General features: G+C 35.2%; 1 protein-coding gene across 5 annotated transcripts in view; it reads left to right on the top strand.

Moving 5' to 3' along the window:
* Positions 1 to 443: 443 nt before the first annotated feature.
* KMT2E (lysine (K)-specific methyltransferase 2E) overlaps positions 444 to 24,897 on the top strand; it is a 91,514-nt gene continuing 67,060 nt past the window's right edge. For 2 of the 5 annotated variants that reach the window (XM_010841432.1, XM_010841436.1), the window contains exons 1-2: positions 444 to 791; positions 22,970 to 23,154. In XM_010841432.1, the coding sequence (XP_010839734.1) occupies positions 23,084 to 23,154 (71 nt within the window). In that variant the 5' untranslated portion in view covers positions 444 to 791; positions 22,970 to 23,083. Of the gene's footprint in view, positions 792 to 19,762; positions 19,836 to 20,296; positions 20,366 to 22,072; positions 22,205 to 22,969; positions 23,155 to 24,897 lie in introns of those variants that run through there. The other 3 variants (XM_010841433.1, XM_010841434.1, XM_010841435.1) reach the window with 3 other exon arrangements.

Consider the following 24,897-nt stretch of genomic DNA (forward strand, 5'->3'; position numbering starts at 1 on the left):
GGGGAGGGGAGGAGGAAAGAATAGGACAGAGGTGGTTTTGGGAGTGGGAGAAAGTGCTTGCGGGGAGAGAGGGGGGCTCTTTCCAAGGCCTACAATCGTTATCCTTCCACCCAGTAGTGTCGCGCCCAAGCTCACCGATATCCAGACTTAAGGGCTACTCAGGGAAAGGGGATAAAGAACCAATCCCATCAAATACCGAAACTTTCCCAAACCTTCGGTGAATTGTTGAATGCATCTGTTGTGAAATAGACGGAGATTCTGTTGACCGCTCTGCCTCCAGTTGGCTGTCTTCGAGCCTCCGTGGAGAGGCAACGGCGGGCGGCAGCCCATAAGCAAAATGGCGGCGGGCAGCTTCGTCCCCTCCCCCTCTGCCCCTGCGGAGCGGGGCGGGCGGGCCCCGTGCACTTGCCGCCGCCGCCGCCGCCGCCGCCGCCGCGGCCGCCGCCGTCAGCCGCCATTTTCCCAGAGCGAGAGGCAGTGACACTGAGCGGGGAGGGGGCTGAGTCGGAGACGGTACCTGAGTTCGGGAGCGGCAAATAGAGGGGGTATAGACACTGTGAGCAGCCTCGCCGTAGCCTCTGCGTTCCTGTTGATTGTCTCTGTGCCCCCTCCCCTACTCGTTTGCTGGCGAAGAGGCTGAGCGCTGCTGTTTGGGGAGGGGGTGTGTGGAGCCGGGTCCTGTGTCTGCAGTGGCTGCTGTCGGGGGATCGTCTGACCGCGGAGGTGTGGAGAGACTCCTTGGGGGTCGAGCAAATAACGGGGTTCGGGTGTCTGGTGTGTGAACATCACAGGTCAGTGCCTGACGTCTCCTTGGGAGTTCCTGGGGTTTGCTGGGTGGAGGGACGTGTGTTTCCAGGGGGAGGGGGCTTTCTCATCTTTATCCTTACGGTGTGGGGGAGTCGACGTCGACTCAGGTCTTGGCGGGGGCTAGACGTTGCTTGTTTGATTTGAATATATCCTTTTTCCTCCTTGTTCCTAGGAAGGGAGTATTATGGCGGGTTTTAGGGTCGGGGAAGGGGAAACTGGCAGTTAAACCCCCTTGAGAGTGGGAGTTAGGGAGGGGGCGCACTCGTCGCCGGCAGCGGGTTAGAGCCGCTTGGGTAAGGAGGTAGGTTTGTGACTGTTGTTAGTAGGGTTTGTGTCGAAGTGGTCCCAGGAGCTGCCAGCTCTCTCCCTTTCCTCTACCGCATCTTGTTCAGGTGCTGGGAACCCGTATAGGCCCCATTTTCTTCTGCTGCTTCCATTTGTCGCCTGGCAGTCTCTGGTTTAATTTTCTCGTAAATACGAAGGGGGTGGCAAGAACGCCTTGGGTATATCCCTTTGTGGGAGAACAAGTCAGCTCCTCATCCTCTCCGGGAGAGGGTAAACCCGCCCCTGAGGTGGTCACCCCAGCACCCAGCCGTCTCAGTCTGCCCCCCGCCCCCTCCCCGCTTGCATTATCGTCGCCCTTTACTGTAGCGGAGGCTTAGAAGCCACAATATGGCACATTTCAGGAAAGCTGATTTTGACCAAGGGATTGGCACAAACACTGTGGCAGCAGACACAGAAGAGAAACAAACGGTTCACTGTGCTAAACAGGGGAGGAGGAGAGAGCAAACAATCCGGAGGGCTCTCTTCCATCGGCCTTAGCTCCTTAGAGATGCATTCTTGCTGGACTGTGTTTTACGAACGATACAGTTTAAAGTCAAGGGGGAATCGCTAGAGTTAGCTTCAGAGAGAGCCCCGTTTTGCCTGTTTCTCCTCACCTTTTAGAGATGTGAATAACATAAGGTGTTAGGAGTTCTGGAGACCTTGGAGAGAATTAAGTGAAGTGCATTCAGCTCTAGGCTGGAGACATCAATACCTAATTGGAAAACAGTCAGTTTTTCCTTTAATCTCCTAGATGGCCAGTAAAAAGTGAAATTTCCCTCTTTTGTCCTTTACAGATTCTAAAAATGGCGGCCCCAGGCTGATGTTGTGGTAATCTAATCAGCTCGGGTCCTCCACACCCCTTGCAGTGCGTTTGTCTGCAGCATATTACAGGCTTATTATGTTTACATGAAGAGGCTGGGCCTTTTTTCACCTCCCCAAACCGTTTACAAAGATGTGTCGATTTTACTGCAAATTGCAAATGCTGTGTTTTAGTTGATTAGTTTTACGGGTTTTTCCTGAGAGGCAAGTAAAATGACACCACGTTTCAAAAACTAAAAAGCACTCAGGTGTTTTTATTAGAAATTTCAGCAGTGAGGTCAGGTGCTCTTACATATAAAAAAATTATTAGGGGGCAAATAATAGTTTTTGTTTGGTTTAATCCAAGCGTTTTTCGTTCAATAAGCTAAAGTAAATTAAAATATTTAGTAAGTGTGCAAGTACAGCCTATTTTGTAAGAATCGATGTTTTAATCTACAGTAGAACGTTTCTCATTCAACCTTTGACCAATTTTGTGAATTTTGGTTTTTGTACTCTTTCAAATTAATTTTTAGGGAGCTGTACAAACAAGCCTAAACCTGTTACTTCACTGGGTGTGGAGGTGCTTGTTCTTCTCACTATTAAATTTTGCATCCATTTTCCCCATATATTTAAGCGTTGCTTAGGAATTTTGTAAGTTGATTGTGTATTTGATAAAGTAGAGCTCTGTGCTTTGCTGCCCTGTAATTGTCTTATAACGTATTGTCACAATTATGTAAGTAAAAAAGTAAAGCTCTAGCTCTTGATATTGTTCCTTGCCAAACATGTCCATTTATTTACTGGCTATGGGATGTGAAATTTAGTCTGTTTTAGTGGGACTTTAAATAAAAGTCATATCATAAAAAGGCCTTGAATCTGGGCAGAAAATGAAATGATGTCACTTAACTTTACAAGTGTGAATGATTAGAATTCATCTGTCTAGTGGGAGGGTGATCTTTTTTGGCCTGAAGTAAGCAGTGAGATAAGAGTGGGTCATTAATGGTATTTAATGACCATTCTGATTGTGGAGCAACTGGAAGATGAGTGCCTTTCAGTCCAGTACTACTTAAAGAGGTTGGAGAGTGTCCACTATCTAATGATTCTCTTATTCCATTGTAAATTCTGCTCTAAAATATTTAGAGTGGGATAAGAGATTTATGAAGCTCGTGTGAAGTAGACTGATAATTTCTAATTTACAAAATAGTAGAAATTACTAGCTTAGGGAGTTTCATCATGGAAGACCGAACACACTGCCTTGCTTAAAATCTTTGAAATGTTTTAAGATGAAATGTTGGTGGGTAGTGGGAGAGTTTGTGTAGGGATTTGGGGTCATTATTCATTTGTATTATGTTCTGAGTGAGCATTTCATTCAGATCCTCAACTGCTGTGTAAAGATTGCGCGTTTATAGACTTAGGTGATTAAGATCTGTGGGTTAAGATCAGAGGGTTGGTACTTTAAACTTATTACCTAATGTAGGAAATAAGTATACTCCTAGGAAAACTTGGTTTATGTAGTCATAGGAGGGAATGCTGTCTGTACCTGTGTTTTTGTTGATCTTGACCTTGATCAAGTCTAGACATATAAGGCATTTGGATTTATTTGGCTTCAAAGAAACAATACAGAGTTGGAGATTATGAGAAAAGATGCCTTCACTTGTATGAGCTTTCTTCATACTGGCCTATTTCATTGCTTTGGGGTTTGTTTCTTTTTGTTTTCTTTTGATATGTTTTTGGTCTCTATAAAATGAGTCTGGCTTTTTATTTGTTTGTATATTACCCTTTATAAAAAACATGGTTGTAGATGTTTGCTTTTGATTCTTGTGTACTCCAGTTGACTATGTGTATTTTGGATTGTTAAGGCAAATTTATTAAAAGGTGAGGCATGATTTTTGTTCACAGAGAGTTTTGAAACATTTGGCCCTTGGGGCAAAGCTAGTCAAATGGTCTTTGTTCTTAAGGTGGCCAAGTTTGAGGGATTAGTTGTTTATCTGTTTAAATGGATCTGTAGAAAATCATAACATAATTGGAGAGCAAGTTTTATTTTTAGAGACTATGTTTTGATCATGTTTCTTTTTTGTTGTCAGGATAAGTTATAGGATCCCTTTGATATCAATTTAAGTTTAGAACCTTTACAGGGCTTCTCATTTCTCTTCAACTCTTTAGGTCTCTCTGATAACTCTTCTACAATTTTGCCTTGTCTATTTTCCTCACAGCTTCCAGCCAGAGAATTTTTACCCTATATACCACAGTTAACCCTAGGAATTCTTGACTCCAAAAATGAAAAAGTGAGGCAAAAAGCCAATTAATAAGTTAGGAAAAACTCTTCTCAATACATACCATGGTGGTCTTAATGGAATTGTAATTTATTAAGTTGATTTCTAAGAATAGTATACCCTTTTTAATGCATCAAACTCCTAAAGAAGTGTATGGTTTTATTTTTTAAAGTGTATTATTCTAATAGCTCTTTTCTGGAAATTATTGCTGGGACATAAAATGTGTACTATCACTGTGTGTTTAAAGTATTGTATAAAATCACAGAACTTTGAAGAGCTATCAAAAAACTGCCTTAAAGAATAGTAGTATGGAATCTTAAGAAATGTTTATTTTTAAAAAATATTTTAATAATATATAATAGTGTCTGTATCCAAGGGAGTCATTCTTAGCAGATAGTAGGTGCTCATTTGTTTGTTCAGTTTAAAGCTTTTAAGTGAATATGTTTACATTTCACATATTCAGAGTGATCAGGGACATTCCTTGCATGTATTAGAATAAATGTTAAATATTTGTATTCTGCGAGACTTTTTAATATTGAGTATAACATTATTTTTATTTTGTGATAAAGATTTTTGTGTTGATTGGCAGAGTAACAAGACAGATACTATTTGAGATATTGCTGTGTAAATTTTATTCAGTTTGTAGGCTGGGTTTAAAATTGGAGTGGATCCCCCCCCCCTTTTTTTTTGAACTGCCTCTTTTGTAATAATGTTGGGAGGAGCCTCATTTTTTCTTTAAAATATTTTTGTTACCTAACAATTTAATATGAAGAGCAGTATTTGTGGTTCAAAACTATAAAGAAGGTAGTCAGTCTTGTATTTCACTTGTATTTCTTTTGATTTGAAATGAATTCTTGTGGACGGCTTATAAGTCAAATTTTATTTAAACTGGAAAGCCGTATTTTATTGTTAGGTAAAATGTACACCCTTATCAGATGTCATTGGGTTATTTACCAGAATTGTTTAAGCTTTTGGGGGTATTGAATATTTTCCATGCAACAGGTCAATCACAGAATTTGTTTTTGATGTGTTGCATTAAGATGTCATCAAAACAGGCATTATGCCTTTTAATGAATAAATAATTGATTTATAATTTAGTGGATAAATAACTACACATCCATAATTTTAAATTAAAATGTTTGTTTTTGCATTTTAAAACTATCTCAAATGTGAAATCTGGGTTTAACATGAGAAGCAAAATAAGTACAGCTTTCTTTATTTATTTATACAACTGGAGAAGATTATAATTTTCTAGCAACTCTTAGATTGCTCAATTTAGAGCTAATCCAAACAAACAAACATTTTTGGTTCTGAGGCTTATTATTGAGAAAGATAATATTGAGTAATCATACCTGTGTTATAACCAACATGGGTGCAGCATTTAAGGTCTGAGCCTGTGGCAGAAGCTAAATATATAATAAAACAGTGAGATTGAGTTAGTTTTGGATTGTGGTATTTATAATTTCAAGTTTACAAAGTTATCTAACATTTTATCTGAGACCAGAAATTTAAAAAAAAAAAAAAAAACTTAAAGATTTATGTTGACTTTTATTCTCAAAAGATATTTAAAATGTAATTTTTATTTAAAGGCTTAAATAGAATTTACTATGATAAATTAATTTAAATAATTTAAACTTTAGGGTTAAATAAGTTTAATAATATGTTTTCCATTTTTCTTACTGTTTGGTCTGTCAGGAGACTTATATGAGAAAGATACACCCTTCTAATTTTTTTTTCCCCCCACAGATTAATGAGGTGATAGTTTCTATTTTTGATTTTACAGAGAGATCTTTTGTATTCCTCATATTTTGTATGTCACTTAAAGAGAGACAACTTTCTAGAATTTGAAAGCTCATTTCATCTTTAATCATGTGGCAAAAGACTCTCTTGATGTGAGAGATTTGAATGGTTAGGACTTTACTTCAGTAGCCATAAATTGATGGAGTTGGGGGCAAGTCTGAGGTTAGTCTGATACATAGTAACTCTTCTTGAGAAAGTGAGTTTGAAAGTAAGATTGTTTCTTTTGGAATTGTTTGCATTTCTCCTTAAATGAAGTTGCATAATTGGTTGAATTTGACAGGGCCTTATTACATCTTGGCTTTAAACTTCCACCTAAACACTATTTTTGAAGCACAGACAAAAGATTAATTTGAGTAGCTACTGTTTCCCTTGTTCCATTTATTTCTACTTCTCAAAAGCTTACTGTTTTAGGATTTGTTTGGATGTAAGGAACAGAAATCAGCTCCAGCTAGCTGAAGTAAACAATTTGTTATAAGGCTGTAGGGAAATCTCACAGAACTTATTTGAAGAAAGTGCATTTGGGCCTCACAAGAATTGGCAAGGTGTCAGAGAGCCAGTATTCTCCATCTTGATCCCTCTAATTAGCTGTGACCGGTAAAGGAGATGGTAGTGGTTTGAGTTTTTATGGTGTGTGTGTAGGGGGTAGGGTGGGGAATAGTTTCCTTGGATGGAGGGCAAGAGAAAAACACCTCTAATTCATCTGAAAATAACTGCCTTTCCCCCAGATACCCAGATGTATCTGGGAAGATTTCTAAAACTAAATATTATCAAACTGATGATTTTGTTTCTTAATTTAAAAATGCTATATTGCATGTAAATAAATATGTATGTGTATGTTGACCAATTTCCCCAGAAAAACCAGGGTTTTCATTTTTGTTTTAATTTGTAATAATGTCAAACTTACAGGCAACAGGCAAGTTACATGAATGGTACGAAACTTGCCCTTATATCTTTCATCCAGATCCCCTGATTTTTAACATTTTTTTCACTATATACTATATTGTTTTCTCTGAAAGTTTTTTAAACATTTGAGAGTATATTGTATACATTGTGCCCTGTTAGAGCCCTTAATACTTAAGTATGCATTTCGTAAGAACAAGCATCCCTTCTTAGGTAACCAGAGTGTTAAATTCAGGAAAATTAGCAGAGATGTAATACTTTTATCTAGCTTTTTGGCCATATTCCATTTTCATCAGTAGTCCCAATTATGCTCTTTATTAGTATTTTTTTTTTTTTCTGATACAATAGCCAATCCAGGATCATAGATTGCATTTAGTTCTTAGATCTCTTTAGACTCCAATAATTTGGAAAAGAGTTCCTCAGTTTTTATTTTGTCATGACATTGGCAGGCTAGTTATTTATCCAGTTCCCCTCAATTTGGGTTTATCTAAGGATTCTTCATAATTAAATTCAGATTTTGCATTTTTGGCTGGAATACTGGATAAGTAATAAGTGTTGTGTGTGTTTTTATTATCTGGAGGTACTTGATATTTGTTTGCCCACTACTAGTATGTTCATTTTGATTGCTTGCTAAGGTATTGAGTAGTTTCTCCATTTTATAGTAAATTGTTTCTCATTTTGCCATTATTAAGTAATTTGTAAAGAGATATTTTGAGATTGTATAAATATTCTGTTCCTCATCAGACTTTCCTCTCCTAGATTTAGCATCTATTGATGATTCTTGCTTGAGTAAGTTTTTACTCTGGTGACTGCACATTTAAGTGCAGTGCAGTTTTTACTCTGGTGACTGCACAAGGTTTTTAGTTTGTGGTTTGTTTCAAGGTAATTGGCATTGTGGGAGTTTTCCTTTTTGGTTTTTCTGTAATGCATATAATTTGCTTTCATAATCACAACAATAAATTAATTTTAAGGAAGAAAAGTATAGGTAATTTTGATAGTATTGACAGATTCCTGCACAGTTTTCCATACAAATGGGATTTAAAATAGTTTCTCGAATCTGGTCTAATTTTAAATTCAGAACATAAAAATTAAGTACTTAGATTGGTAGTTTTTTTTTTTTTTAATGGTGTAGTTCCATGTCATTGTTTAATTTTTAGAGTTATTGTTATATGAACCTTGAGTTACAGTTTATGATTTGCTCCTAATGCTAGCAATTTGATTTCTAAGGCAAGGCTGAAAATACTTATTTTAATTGTGCTGTTTCTTTTCCTCCATTTAAAAATTCTTCCTTTGTGTAATTTTTTACAAGTAAAGTATTTTTTTTCTGAAAACATTGAGACAGGTTCTTCTTTTACATATATACATGCCAGTACTTTTTAAAAAGGCATTGGTAGGATAGTAATACAGGAGAGCATCAAACATCTACAACTCTTAGGACGAAGCAGTGTATGATCTTTGGAACCTTGTAGTGAAAGAAATATGTACTCCTCAAAAAGTTCAGAAGGACAAGAGAGGGACAAGAAACAGAAAAAACACACATTTATACTTTGATTACATTTTGATGACACTTTTATCAACTTGGCATATTTCCTTTCAGTGATAGCAAAATCTTGGTAATGAATTTGGATGATAATTTGAATGTTATACTGATTCAGGTCCTAGATAACATATTGAATGAAAATTATTAATTTCTTTGGAAATTTTCAGAGAGATTATGAGAAGGAAAGTGTTGTAAACATTTGCAGAGTGGGGATTTAATTCTATAAAACTTAAAATTCCCTTCTGAGAAAATTAAGATGATCATATTTCAGAATAGTGAGAATTAGTAAAATGATACAGTGGATTTGAAGCATTTTGGAGGTACTTTGTTGATTTAAAACTTATTTGAGTCAATTGTATACAACTGCATTAAGAGAAAGTTTATTTGTAGCATCACCAAATCTTATCCTATTTTTAAAAAAGTATAGAGTGAAAAGGTGCAAAAACAAGTCCCATGATGAATTAGATTTTCTTTTAGGCCCAAATCCCCATTGTAGACATGTAAAATATCACCATGTTGACTGAAGTTAAGAATCTAGAGTTAGAATTAATGTGTGAGATCTTTTCTTTAAATAATCTTACTGTGGCTCAGGGCCCACATGTATAATTTACATGGAGTGCTTATTGTATTGTGCTTATATTAGTTAGATATTACATGAATCAGATAAGTGAATGTGAAGAGAGAACTGTTTAGACGAAACCTTAGTTAAATGCTTTGGAAAACTTAATAAAGGCAAATTAATTGCTGAAGAAAATCGTCAAGTTAGGTATTGGTAAGACAAAAGATTATGGGGAAAAATAATACAAATCTAGAAGGAAGTCTCACATTGCTCCATTTCTTACCTTGGAATAATCTAAAACCAAAAACCATGGATAATGCATTATAGATACGGTTTATGCAATAATGAGAACCCAGGATTCAAATTATAAGAGCCATATTCAAAAAATACTTTGGCTTGACACAAAAATAATGATGAACGATAGCCTAAATTAAAAATACAGGTTTATATTATATATTTGTATATAATCTTGCATTATTCTCTATGTTAAATGATGGACTTTGAACTCATGAATTTCTAGTCCCTGGATTTCCCTGGTAGCTCAGCTGGTAAAGAATCTGCCTGCAATGCAGGAGATCTGGTTCGATTCCTGGATAGGGAAGATCCCCTGGAGAAGGGATAGGCTACACACTCCAGTGTTCTGTGGCTTCCCTGGTGGCTCGCTTGGTAAAGAGTCTGCCTGTTGTGTGCGAGACCTGGGGTTGGGAAGTCCCCTTGAAGGAGGGCATGGCAACCCACTCCAGAATTCTTGCCTGGAGAATCACCATGGACAGAGGAGCTGGCGAACTGCAGTTCATGGGGTTGCAGAGTTAGACATGACTTGAGCAACTAATTAAGCGCAGCACACTTTTTTATATATAAATCTATATTTCTCTATATTTAATCCAAAAGAGGATGGATTTTACAGTGTTCTGTAACTTTATTTTTTTACTTAGTATCTTGGAGATCTAAAAATATTCTTTCAGAATTAGACCCTGGTTTGTCCAGTGGGGTTTATAGGACCCTTCCTAAATGAAATGACAGATTCTGGAATTTAACAGATACACTAACATGTTAAGGTCCAAGAAACCTTGTTATCTTGAGAGATTTAAATTTTACTTTTTTTTTTTTTTAAGGACCTTTCTATCTCTGATAATATTATAAACTAGATTCATTTAACGGCAAAGAATTGAATGCCCTCTGTATGGAAGTATCATGGTAGCTACTAAGTTTGGCTTGCTGATCTTGTACATATTTCCTATGGAAAGTAACTGATGATTGTGTTGGCTAATGTCCGTGGGATCAGTTTGTGTGGTTTTCAAATTTCAGCCTGTGTGATATTTAATCTAGAGTGATGGAGATTTTAAAAGACGTTCTGCTTTTATATGTAGCCTAAACTATAACTTAAAAGAAGCTTCTTATGTACTAAAGTAAGTGGTTCATTATGAATTTGGGGAAAAATATTTCTAGTTCAGTCCTCAACTTTACATAGTAATTTCTTTCTCCATGTTCAAATGACTTTTATAAGAGTGGCTGATCAGCTCAGTACATGTGGATTACTTTTGATTTATATGTACTTTTCCATAAAAATCTTTACAGTGAAATTTGAAAGTAAAAGTGGACGTAGCCTGTCTTTTAGCATATAATACTAGTCACTGTAGCACTCATATCTACCAGCTTTGTTCTTGATTTTTTTTTCTCTTTACTGTAAAATTTCTCAGTGAGTATATGCCTCTAAAAGCTTTCCTGATAGAGATTTAGATCTGTTAGTGTCATGATTCATTTTTGAGGGTGAAATGCATTGACTTTTTCTCTTGAGCTTCAACTGTCTAGTTGTAATACTCTAGTCTTCCATTTCTAGATTTTGTTTTTATATTAAAGTATGAAGAGGAAGTTGATCTTTGAATACTGTAAGCTCTGGAATCAAAAGACTGGGAAAAATTCCATAAAAGTAAACAGTTTAAACATGGAAAGTATTTTCCCTTTTTTTATTCATTCTCTCGCTGACTTTGTTGGTTGTTAAATACTTAGAAGGTAAGGTACTCTTTTTTTAAAAAAATGCACTTATTTGGCCGCATCGGGTCTTAGTTGTGGCATGGGGTCTTTCATTGTGGCAGGCAGGTGCTCTCTTGTTATGGAGCTCGGTTTCAATATTTGCTGCATGTGGGCTTAGTTGCCCGTGGCATGTGGGATCTTATTTCCCCGATGAGGGATCAAACCCAAGTCCCCTACATTGGAAGGCAGATTCTTAACCACTGGACTACCAGATAAGTCCCAAAAGTACTCTTACTTTATACTTAAGATTTTGATAGTAAATTATTTTAAACTGTTTCACCATGTATTTATTTTCTTTGACCATTTATTTTTATCAATTTGATGTTAAAAAAAAATTTTTTTTAAACTTATTTTTTGCTGCACTGGTTCTTCATTGTTGCATGTAGGCTTTCTCTAGTTGGAGCAAGTGGGGGCTACTCTGTTGCAATGAGTGGGCTTCTCATAGCAGTGGCTTCTCATTGCAGAGCATGGGTGCCAGGGCATGCGGGCATCAGTAGTTGTAGCACATGGGTTTAGTTGCTCCGCAGCATGTGGAATCTTCCCAGACCAGGGATTAAACACCTGTCTCCTGCATTGGTAGTCAGATTCTTGGCCACTGGACCCCCAGGTAGTCCCATCATTTGTTCCTTCATGTGTTTTTTCACCATTTGAGTGACCTTGATACTCAATAGAATTTTGACTGGAATTAATTAAATTATCGTTGAGTTGGAAAATATAAACTTGATGGCTTTAATTCTAAGAGACACAACACTAATGTCCATAAATGAGTATCTACAGTGTATTTATGTATCTTATTTTCTCTGTGCAGCAACTCTGCAATATAGATCTTTCACCCATTTTTCATGAGAGACGTAGAGAGACTGAGGGTCACAGAGCTAAAGAGTGATCAAGAATTTTAAGTCATTTGAAAATCATCATAGCTTTCCATTAATCCTTAAAGAAGATTAATTCTTGACAAGGTAATGAGAATATACAAATTATTAATCCAAGGCAGTTACTTGAGAAAACTACTCTTAAGATACCATTGATTAAATTAGATTGTCATAACTCATTTCAGGTGTCTCAAGGGCAATTTAATTTTATACACTATTTATTCCCCAGTACATCGAATAGTATTGAGAAAGTATATATGCTCAATAAGTATGTTGAATGAATGAATTTGCATTTATATTTATTATGTTTTGAAGTAACAGAATAGTTGCCATGATGTGGAGAGGGGGAATGCTTAACACTCAAGATTTCTTCTATTGTTTGGAGACAAAGTACTAAAATCGATGGTGATAAGCTGTAAGGGTTGTTGATTGTTGGAAATTATTCAGATGACAATGATTGGTGGAGGTGGGCATGAAAATTGAGAAAGAGTGAATCTGAAATACTGGGGAGACACTAAAGACTGGGTGACTAAAATGACTAGAGAAAAGAAGGATTAAAAATAGAACTGGGAGAATAGAATACTAATAAAAATAATGGAATGGAAGAAGATAATGTGAAAAGATTCTGTTGGAAAGTTTGGTTTTTGCAGTGATGGCAGGTATTTGAATTAATATACAACCTGTAGATGGCTAGGAATAGGGAATCAGAAATGAATGGTTAAATCCAAGATTGGAGACTAATGGGAATATTGAGGACAACCACAGTTTCGAGTAGTAAAGAAAAAAGAAGCAATTAAAAAACCAAAAAAAAATGTTTCCAGATGGAAATCAATCACTAACATTCTTCAATGGCAGATTTTTTGTTTGTTTTTAAGATATGTTTATCTAAAGGGGGAGGAAGGGATTAAATGTGTTAAAGTGTGGTTTAAACAAGAATAACTTAGGTGGGACTTCCCTGGTGGCTCAGTGGATAAGAATCTGCCTTCCAAGGCAGGAGACAGGTTTGATCCCTGGTCCAGGAAGCTCTCACATGTCTAGGAGCAAGTAAGCCTGAGTACCACAACTGCTAAGCCTTTACTCTAGAGCCCGGGAGCTGCAGCTGCTGAGCCCGGGAGCTGCAACTACTGAAGCCTGAGTGCCCTAGAGCCCATGCTCCCAAACAAGAGAACCCATTGCGGTGAGAAGCCAGCATGCATAACTAGACAAGAGCCCGCGCAGCAACAAAGACCCAGCACAGCCAAAAACTTAAAAATAATTTTTTTTTTTTTAAAGAAAGAATAGCTTAGATGATGTCTTAGCCACTTTGTTCTAAGCTTTGAGAGCTAGATCCCTCTCTCAGATATAAATATCTCAGTTCTTGCTATAGAGTGAAGTAGATAATCTGTATATCTAACACTTAAAAGTGTGTCAGAATATAAACCAGTGGTTAAAAAATGTAAGTAATATATTCTTTGGGAAGTTAAGAAGGGAAGAGATTAGTGTGTAAGAGACCTTATAGCTGTAACAGTTTTTTGAGTTAACCTAGTCACATTATTGTTTACAGATAGGGAAAACAGTGATCAGGAGGTTGATCTGCTGACAAACTTAAAGCTAGGTTGTGGCAGAGATGTCAAAGTTGGGAAGTTGAGACTTCAAGGAAGCGTTGGTACTTAAAGGATCCTGGAAGGTTTAATAATATTTTTATTATTGGGTGGGATTGATATAAATACAGGGAAATGAAGAAGAATGAGCAAGGCTATGGCAACAATCACAAAAAGACTGGCATAATCAGTGGATTTATATATTGGAATATTAGAATGGAACAAGGTAACCTGATAATGCCAAGATTAGGAACCAGTTATTACTGTGAGCTATTAGGGTTTTTTTTAAATGCTTTTTTAAAGAGGGCAAAATTAGGGAACTAGAGTGGGCTTTGAAGTATATTCAGTATTTAAGCAAGTGTTCTAAAATAGAGCACTGAAGCAGATCCTTTATATATATATATATATTTTAAGATCACATCCAGACCTACTTAATCAGAATCTCTGGGGTGAGGCCTACAAATCTGTTATTTTCAACTCCTAACTCCATGTGTATGAAAAGGGGCACTTTGTGGATATATGTTTGAGAATCACTGATTTTATTAAAGGTCAAGTCAGAATAAGAGCAACTGCTTAGAAAGTTATTCTGCTAGCCTAGTCTAATAGAGTAAAATGTAGACAGTAGGATCAGAAAGATTTGTTCAAATCCTGTTAATTTGATTTGATGCACATTGTTTTTATATAGGGAAATGAGAGGATTCAATTCTCAGTCTAAAAGAAATGACTGAAAATAGTGATAGAAGGAATACTTAGTTCATCATGAAGAGTGAGAACATTGTTTTGCTTGAGAGTAGGATAAAGAATGAGAGAATAAAATTATTGCGAACTTTTTTTCAGTCAAAACTATGCCCTTTCCTGATGACATACTTTTTGTAGGCTAAAAAAGCGAGAATGAACTTGCTTGATAGTCTGTATAGGTTGAGAGACTAAAGATAAATACAGGATTTGTATTATTTTGATTTTTAGTTGTTATACCTTAATACTACTTTTTTTATGACTGCTTTTGTTTTTTGCCTTTGGATAAGAGAATTCACCAATGAAATATGTTTTTCATGTCACATTTTGAGTTAGTATTTCCTTTTAGCTAATGATTTTCAAACTATTCTCCAGGAATTCTTAGGTTTTTAATGAAACTTAACTGGTAAGTGGGAGGATGTGCAGGCAGGGACATTTCCCTGCCACTCTATTTAACCACAGACTTAGCAAATAATGAAGTAAAAATGTTTGCTGTGCCCATTAGCAAGTATCATTAATCACTGTGGCCACTTCCCATTTGTATGTGGCTGTAGCCTCCTTGACACAACCCTTGAAGTTGACGCTGGCAATCATTGGGAAAAGCATAGGAGATTAAAACTGTCTTTTATCCTAGAATAAAAATAGATGATTAGATTTTTGTGTAAGGTTTTATTTATTTGCAGGAAAGTTTCTATCAGTACTCAAAAATTGAAGGTCACAATTTTAATGTCACTTCAAAATTTTTAAATTTTGAGGTGATTGTAGATTCACATGCAGTTGTAAGAAACAATAGAAATTCGGTGTGTCTTTTCCCTGGTTTCCCTCAGTAGTAACCTCTTGCAAAACTGTATATAGTAAGGTATGAGCACCATATTGACATTGATTCACACATTATGTTCAGATATCCCATTTTACTTGTCCTTGTGTGTGTGTATATGGTTCTTTTCATTTTTATCACAGGTACATTCCTATCTCCACCACCACAGTTAAGACGTTTTATCACTGCAAGGATCCCTGGTGTTACTCTCTTAGAATTAATGCCACACTAGTCTGTTCTCCATTTCTATAATTTGTCATTCAAGAATGTTAGATAAATGAAATTATACAGTATGTGTGACATTTTGGGGATTGACTTTTTTTTTTAAATCAGCACAGTTTCTTTGAGATTCATCCAAGTTGTTGCATGTATCTGTAGTCCATTCCTTTATATTGCTAAGTAGTGTTAATGTTATTTTCCCATTTTGTAGCTACCACATAGAACATGCAGCTTCAGACTTTTCCTTTTAAATCTACAGAACGTATTGTCTCTCATTTTCTTTCGTTTGCTTCCCTGTTTTCTTTTATTATCTCAATCCCCAGCTCTGTTAGGACTATTGGGCGCACAGTTTTAAAACTACTGTTGTAAATAACAGTGTTTTTTTTCTAACTTAAGGAAGGTTTAGAACCCATTGAAAGCATGTGGTAATGAGTATAGTATTCATTACTTTTGTACATAAAAATAAGATATTAAGAAATTGGGAAGATGTGATTCTTAAATTTGAAGATTTATTTTTCTTTTGTGTTTGTATATCAAGCAGTGCATTCTAAAGTCATGGGCCACATGGCAAGTAGAAAGTGGGATTAGGTAACAGTTTAGAATGAAATACTTTTGTTACTTACTTACTGGAGTATGAACAAAGACTAAACTCATTCTGAGAATAGTTTGTGTGTGTGTAGGAAACAGAAGCTGTACATTTATACCTGGAGATTAACCAGATGCTAATCACTGAATTGCATAAAGGCTAAATTTTACTAGATTTTACATTAGAGTTTAGCGATATCCAACACTTTAAGGAATGATGAACACTTTTAAAGTAATAGCATGCATTAAAAAACTGGGTAGTATTGAAATTATTTTAATTCAAGGTTGTTTTAGGGTGGTAATAGAGGAGTATACCAGTAGTTCGACAGGTTGAAGAACTGGTGTTTAGAATAGCTTCTCCAGACCTTGTTAGAAAGAGTGGTACCCCAGACAGTTCAGTATATCATATTCACTATCAACATTTCTCATCATTATAGTATATTTGTTACATTCTGTGAACCAACATTGGCACATCATTAACAACCAAAATTTACATTAGGGCTCACTCTTTGTATTCATGTTGCTGTGTTTTTTTTGTTTTTTTTTGAGCTCTTTGAATCTGTAGTGAGCTAAAGATAAGGTAAACTGGGTTGCAAGGTGAGCTATCGTGGAGTACTGCCAAATAGCTGATTTGAAAAAGTGCCTCGTTCTTAACTATAGGGACGGTCTGGTGCTTGTTGGGAAGTATCATGAGGGCTGGTATTGGCTTATTCTTTAAAGAATTTAATCTTATTAAAGCCAATCTTGTTTTGACAAAAATTTTGTACAAAGGATTTCAAGGGCCAGATGACTTAGTTATTTTAACCATTAGGCTGTACAGGTTTTTATTTTAAGAAAATAATTGAAACAGTATGTTTACAGTTTGTAATAAAGAGGTTTGGCTGTTGGCTTTTTAAGTGCAAGTACTTCTGTCACATTCTCTAAATTTGCAGTTTGTTACCAGAAGCATCCTTTCTCCTTTACTGACAAAAATGGACTCTAGAATAGATCAGAAATTCTTAATAAAAAATTCTTTAATTGACTTTTGTATAATAGCTGAGAATTGTTCTACAATATTTTTTTTTAAATTATCATCATGGTTTATTATAAGATTCTGAATATAGTTCCCTGTGCTATACAGTAGGACCCTGTTGTTTATTTTATGTACAGTAAGTTGTATCTGCTAATCCCAAACTCCGAATTTATTCCTTTCCCATCTCCCCTAAATTTATGTCTGTGAGTCTGTTCCTGTTTTGTAAATAAGGTCATTTGTATCATATTTTAGCTTCCACATATGCCATATGGTCCAATACTCATCTTCTAAAGACTTTCCCTAAATATTTAATTCCTAGAAATATTATCTGGTAATCATAGCATATACTTAACTGAATGCCACACAGAATCCTTGAAACAATTCAGAAATATGTTCTGTGATTATTTCTATTTTCAGATGAGAAGCTAATGCTTCAAGAGAATAAGTAACCATTATTAATAAGTGGCAGAATATGAAAACTAAAGCATTGCTAATTTGATACTGAATTTAGTACTAAAATATATAGTGAAACTCTGTGGAACTCTCAAATAGAAACAGAAACTGTGCTTTTTGAACACTGAATTTTATATATAGGTTTCCATTTTTCAAGTAGGCCCATCTGCATTAATCCTGACTACCAGAAGAAAGATTTTTCTAAATGAAGAGTTTATTTGTGCCAAAACTATCATAGTGCAAGTTGAATTGATGAAATTTTTTATCTCTAGGAACAAAATTGTTATCAAAGGAGACAAGTTAAAATTCAACTGGTTAGATAGGTGGTCTTTGCTTAATATAGTTTTGTATAAGGAAATGAGTATACTTAGGTATGCATTGTTGCTGTTTAGTGACTAAGTCATGTCCGACTCTTTGTGACCCCAAAGAGACTGTATAGCCCACCCTCTCCTCTCTCCATTCTTCCCAGGCATGGATACTGGAGCAGGTTGCAGGCGGATTCTTTTCCACTGAGGCACCAGGAGTAATCTCAGATTTGGATCCTGGTTTCCTTAACTTTTGGGTTGCTTTCAACCCACTAGCAAGGCATGTGTTTGCTCCTGAAAATAATAGGCAGTTTGAATATTTTCATCCTTCTTGTGTATGCTTTGTACTGTCACTGAAATACTCTTTTTAACACAAATTTTAGGCTTTGAGCCTGTGTTTGTTTACTAATATTTCATAGTGTTTTAATGCATTGTTGTGGGATAGGTGTAAGTTTATGAAGTAGATGAGGTTCATGGGGGGGGAGGGAAGCTAAGTAGATTTTGTTAACTGTTATTTAATGAGCCAGAATAAATGTATAGTCCGGATGTTCTTCAGTGAAACACTTACGTAGTTATTTAATTTCTCTTCTTCTTGAGAGAGGCAGTTGTCGGTGTCTCTCCCTCTAGCTGTAAATTCTAGGTTATTTATTTTACCAGTCATCTGGGAAATTTTAATTTCAGGGAAACTAGTGTGTAGGTTCTAGGGTCACACCATTAGGGTTCAAAATTGATTCTTCTAATTTATTATCTGTGGAACTTTGGATAAGTTCAGCGTCTCTGCCTTATCTGTAAAATGGGGATAATAAATGTACCTATGCCATAGGCTCATTGTGAGGATTAAGCATTGAAAGCACTCAGTATTTATCATCGTTTGTATCATTATATCATTATTATAACCTGTTTTCAGGGCATATGAGTGCTCATGGAGCACTGTACTGATACATTAACCCAGTTGGAGAAATATATAATTGATTCTATTTTTTTTTTGTAGGTTTTTAGAATCTGATATGTATCTGTCATTTTGATTATCAGGAATTATCTGTTAATGTACTTAAGACTAAAATTTAAACTCTAAGATCGTCAGCCTAACCTACTTCCATTTATAGTTGAAGCCCACAATAGTGAAATGAGGTGCCCAGAGTTTCATAGGTAGTAACTTGGTAATAGATTTTGATCAACTAGTATTCTTTTTTATTATACCTTAGTCAATAGATGTAAATAAACTTAAAATCTTATATGAATAATGAAGACAGTTTAACTTCTGATTTATAAGGAAATCTTAGTTATGTGGCCTCATAATTTCTTGCAAGTTTCTTTGTTTCCTTTCTATTAGTAATTGGGCCCAAAATTCACCCACTTATTCTCTTAGTGTTACATGTTCAAAGTGTCCAACATGGATCTAATTTTACATGTTTATTGAGTTCTGTGTATGTAAGGTGTTATTAAGGACTGAAAGGTAATAATAAGTGACCCTTACCTCAAAGAGATTGTGTTAAATTGAGCTGGGCCCTTTATTTGTAATTTTAGGAAAACAATTTTCCTTATTTTCATCCTTTTTGCCTGTTTGGTATCATATTCATCTTTTCAGTGTTTTTTTTGTTTGTTTTCTGAGCCTTTTAAATGTGGTCACAGCCTCAGTTTTCCTGTTTTTCTGATAGACATTTCTAATGTAATTCCTTTTCCTACTTGCCTTTTATCTCATTTTTCCTACTTTATGGTTTTGCTTGTTTTTGTTTTGGTATCGATGCCTTTACTGTGCTGAATCTGTGGGGTTGTTTCATTTTTTTGTTCTCATTTGTTTTTGTTGTTTTGTCCATGATACACAGCTTTTGGGATTGTAGTTCCCTGACTAGGGATTGAGCACATGCCCTCAGCAGTGATGGCATGGAGTCCTAACCACTGGACTACCAGGAAATTCTTTGTAATATTGTCTTCCCAGTTTCTTTCCAGTTTGATTTGGTAGTTAGCATTGTTTCCTTTGCTTCTGTTTGCATTCATCTGTATTAAAGAGTGAAGAATAAATCTATCATTTTAAGAATTAGCTGCTGTCTTTATGAATCCCTTTGGTTTTAGGTTCCATGTTAGAAGTACTATATATACTTTTATGCCATTAATAAATAGCTCAACACTCCTATGTTCACTTGGTTTCTAGGTCTATTCTGGATAGCAGGTTTTGTGAAGACCTATATTCTTTCTTGGACCTCAGATTTACCAGACATCTCATGGTATTTCCTTTTATATTATTTCTTTAATGGCCACCATTTATTCTCAATATATTTTGTATGTTTTTAACTTGCCAGTTGGGTAAACCAGGTTTTTGACTCACAGATAAGATATGAAACCTTTGTGGTAGTTTTTTCGATTGTTGAATTGTTTTTCTCTAGTTATGCCTGTGTTATAAGCTCACATCTTTTCTACATCTGTATACTATATTGTCTTGTCTTTTCTTATTTTTGAAGACACAGTGATTTGACCCTAATGAATTTATGATTTAAGTACCAGCTGGAATTTTAAGCAGCGTGAGTTTTCTGGCTATGTAGTTTTTGATATTAACGAATATAGTGATGTATTTGCCATTTTTATTATCTCAATAGCTATGACCTCTTGCCTTCTGACCTCTTGTAAGTAAATTCTGATATCATCTTCTCTGCTGAATCAAACTCAAACGTCTGTGGTTCTTTTACAGATGTAATGCTGTGTTTATCCTGGGGATGAGCTTCTGTGATTTTAGAAGAGAGGTGCATTTCTGGAAAAGGTGTCATGTGGTTGTTCTTATAGCACTTGCATAGGTTGACAACTCATTTGATTAATGAGGCCAGAGCTGCATTTTCATCCCGGGTGCTCTAATTCATTTACCTGTTCTTTGTAGAGTACCTGTTTCATTCCGTGCACTGTGCAGGATTTGAGAGAGAGACAGTAATGACACAAATATAAGCTATTGTCTGAAATAGGTTTTTGTGGCATGCTCTTCACTGCTATTTAAAAACAGCTCAAGTATAGTGTTAAATATTGAAGATTGTATATTTATGTAAAAATGGGCTGTACTGTTATTAAATACATGCTCAAATAGATTGTTTTAGATTGGAAATACTACTCAGTTACCTAAAATAATACATAATTATTTGACTTCTGTTTTCCAGTTTCTGCCTCTGGTTTAAAAAAGAAAAAAAAAGCATACAACTATATATTTAGCAACATACACCTAAAAAATAAGGTTTCCTATGAGTCGAAAAATAAGCTGAGCTGAAGAAAGCTTCTACCAACTAGATGCTACCATCAGGGAGTAATTTTTTTAATTGTAATTGTTCTTAGGTCCAGGTCTTCAGCATTTTAAAGAAATACAGAATAATATAACATTTGATTTATATATTACTTGCATTTTATCATTTAGAAATTTTATAATTTTATACCTTTGTGCAGGTTAATAAATACAGCTTTTTATGAAGTAACTCCACAACAGTCCCAGGTGCAGAAAAGTAGATAGGGTAGTTGTTTTTAGAGGATAATTTCAATTTGTTGAAAACTGTAAAATCATAGCAAACAGTGAGCTATAATTACGTACTTTATTTTAAAAAAAAACTATTAGAAGATTCTCTTTAAATGAGAGCTAGAGAGTTTTTTTTTAATCCACATAGTTTTTTGATTATGAAATAAGAGCGACTCTTATGTGACTACCACTTAATGATTGCTAAATATGCATAGTGCCGTGTATGAAATGCTTTACAGTCATTTTTTCATTTTTTTCCACAGAAACTGTATGAGGATGTATCCCCATTTTATAAACAGAGAACCTGAAGCTTAGAGTGGTTAAATAACTTGTCTAGCTCACACGTCTACTGTTAGAGTGTTAGAGATAGGTTCCAGTGTTTATGTTTTTAACTTTCAAATGCAATTGCCTATTATTGTATATTTTTATTATAATTTATAATCTAGTATCTCTTCCCCAGTTATATACAGTTTAAAAGTAAAGGCTAGTTTTCTTGGAGAATTCAAACCACTATTTTTTTTGGAGAATTCAAACCACCTCGTTATTTCCCTATTTTGGTGTTTTTTTCCCCCATAAAATATGAGCTCACAATCTGTATCATCGTGAAACAGGAATTAACCTGAGTAGATATTCTCAAGCTTACTTGTAAAAATTAAGGATAAATAAAGAATTGCTATTTGAAGAAATACTTGTCTTCAGTATTTCAGGTATAACATGAGAGGGACAGTTTTGACTGTTTTTCTTGTTTATATGATTATCTGCTTTGTTCCAAGTTGTACTGTATCACTGCTGAAATATTTTAAGTAGATATTTCACACACAGAACATACAGCAGGTGTTTTGGGCTTCCCAGGTGGCTCAGTGGTAAAGAATCCATCTACCAATGCAGAAGACGCGGGTTTGATCCCCGGGTTGGGAAGATCCCCTGGAGGAGGGAATGGCAACCCACTCCAGTATTCTTGCTGGGAAAATCTCATGGACAGAAGAACCTGGTGGGCTACAGTTCATGGGGTCGCAGAGAGTCAGACACAACTGAGCACGCACGCACAAACAATGAATTTAAATTGGAAAAATTGATATTGAAGCTGAATATATTTTCTTTACTATGGTAAATTTCTTTAAACATAATTCAAGTATGTTAGTTTTTTAATTGTATTAGGGATCATTAACTCATGGAAGAAAACTGGAGAAATAAGAGAAACTCCCTTAGTATACATGTATTTATGTAGAATAGAAAGTGACAACCACTGTAAAACAATTTTATTACAAATAGCTTTTTTAAAAAAATATAGAAACAGTAGAGTAGAATTATTTCAAATTATGGTTTTATCCCTTAAACTGAGGAGCTTTGGTTATGTTATTTACCCATGGTTACTTTTGAATTCTTTGGTGATAAAATGGAGATCCCTACTTGAGTTGTGAGGATTAAATAGATTATCTATGTAAAAGCTTAGTGTGGTGCTTAGTTCACAGTAAGTACTCAATGTTTGTTAGTGTATTGTTAGATCATTCACTGAACCAGGAAGACTTATTTTTGGAAAGTGCTTTAAGAAATTCTGTTTCATCTTTCAAAATGAATAATATTTATTGGTTCCTTACTAAGCAATATGCCTTAGTAATCCCACTTATGGCACCCTAAATAAATTCATTCCCTGAGGAAGATTATGATTCAGAAACTTCTTTTAAGCATAATCTCATTACTGAATTCCAGAAAGATGAACAAAATAGAGACTCCCTGAGCAAATTGCACTGATACTGATATTTTAATAAAGAATGCTTTCTTTATGTATTTTACTTTTCTTTATTATAGGTTGAGTATTTCTGGGAATATGAAGATGATTCTTAACTTCTGGTTTCCTTTTCTTTTAAACAGGGTTTGTGGATGCACTTAGATGTTTGCAATGAGCACTGTGGCTGGCATGCCCCAGTGTTTTGGATACCAATGCATAGGACTCCATAGTAATCGAATTTACCAGAGGCGAACGTCATGAGCATAGTGATCCCATTGGGGGTTGATACAGCAGAAACGTCATACTTGGAGATGGCTGCAGGCTCAGAGTAAGTATTTAAATCATAGGTACTTTGGATAGGGAAGAGCAAAATACTTCATATAATTATTTTAGCACAACCAAGCAGTTCTTGATTTGCATTTATATTTTTATCATTTTAGACTCTTGGCTAAAGTAAATGTCAGAAGTTTAAAGGCAAAAATTCCTGTAACTAAAATTACTTTTGTAAGGAGCTTTTGAGCCAAAATTCTCTTTTTCTGATTCTTTTTTGTCTCTTCCATTTGCTGATTATCGACAGCAAGTATTAAGATAATAGGTTGTTGTTTTTTAAAATTGTGAATCTGTCTTGTTTATATTGGAAAATTAATTTGGTTTTCAATTTTAATCTTTTTAAACTGTAATGTCCATTTAAACACAGTTGCCCTTTTTTTTTTTTAAGTTGAGTTGAAAAATAAAATTCCAGCCAGTTTTAAATAAGAGAAAGGGAGTATTTCCTTCTAGATGAATATTTTGGCACCTTTTGCTTTTGTGGGAGCCATTTCTGAGGGATTTAGCGAAAGGTTTTTACCTTGCCTTTAAGACTATTTGGTCTTGACAGTTGTGTTGGATAGATTTTCTTTTATTTTGATTTTGAAAGATCACTACATTAACACTGAATTATTGGTATGAAAATTGATTGTTTTTTGAAAATTGCAAAAGGTTCATGTAACAGTGTTGGAATACCTAAAGAACAGAAAGATGTATGTTTGCTCTCTGATTCAGTATATAGTTGAATTGTGCTAAATGGGACACTCATTGCCCAGAAAGCTGAATTTAACTTTTTTGAAAAAGAAATTTCTTTCTTTTAGGGCTTCTAAAACTGGTGTGTAGAAAGGACAAAAAACAGTTGATACTCTGTTTGCTGGCATTTCAAATGGTCTAGAAATGTTTTCACCTCTCCTGCTTCTGCCATTAGGAAAGACTCAGGAGTGCTCTCTAATATTCCTATAATATGCTACATAGTGCATTTAACTGTATGATTATTACAGTTTTTAAACGCCTCTTTTTTTTTGCACTATGCTTAAGTTATTTTTGTTGTAAAATAAGGGATTCCCAAACAAGGGTACCCTTGTGACTGTTGATTGACATTCCTTCTGCCCAGATAGGGACACTCCTAACGAAGAAAAAAGAACCTGGAAGTGGGCTTGACAGGCAAGTGGGTCCCAGACTAAAGTACCAGTTTTTCTTAGTGCATCTGATAGATGCAAATCTATATCTGATAATAGTTATAGGCATTTATTGGTAATAAAGATTTTTTACTTCCTAAAAAATTCACCTTGACAGTTTTTTTAAAATTAGCCTCATAAGCACTTACTACAAAATGTAATTTATGAAATATTATTTATGTATGAAATAGGAATTAGTCCAGCATACAGTGTGAGATGCTCCTTTGTCTTGTTTGCATGTTTAGTATGTATGCTGTAAGGCAATGCACAAACAGAATAAAAGCCACATATTAATTATACAGTTAAAAAAGAATGAATAATATATTGACAGCAGTTTAGGGGAGAGCTTTCTGCCTGTGTTCTTTATTAAATGCATCTATAAGAGTGTTTATAGAATAATTACGATTTATATTGTTGAACCAAATCTTTCCTGGTACAAATATGGACATTTTTATTATTAGAAAATGATCGACTTGTAGGTAATTACAGAATGACTGTTTTTTTTAAAAGAACATTTCTGTTTTAGGAAATTATTTTTTTCTATTCCACATACAAGTATGTGTCCCTTGGGTATGGTATCCCTTACT

Source organism: Bison bison, unplaced genomic scaffold (assembly GCF_000754665.1).
Source record: "Bison bison bison isolate TAMUID 2011002044 unplaced genomic scaffold, Bison_UMD1.0 scf7180017864162, whole genome shotgun sequence".
Lineage (NCBI taxonomy): Eukaryota > Metazoa > Chordata > Mammalia > Artiodactyla > Bovidae > Bison > Bison bison.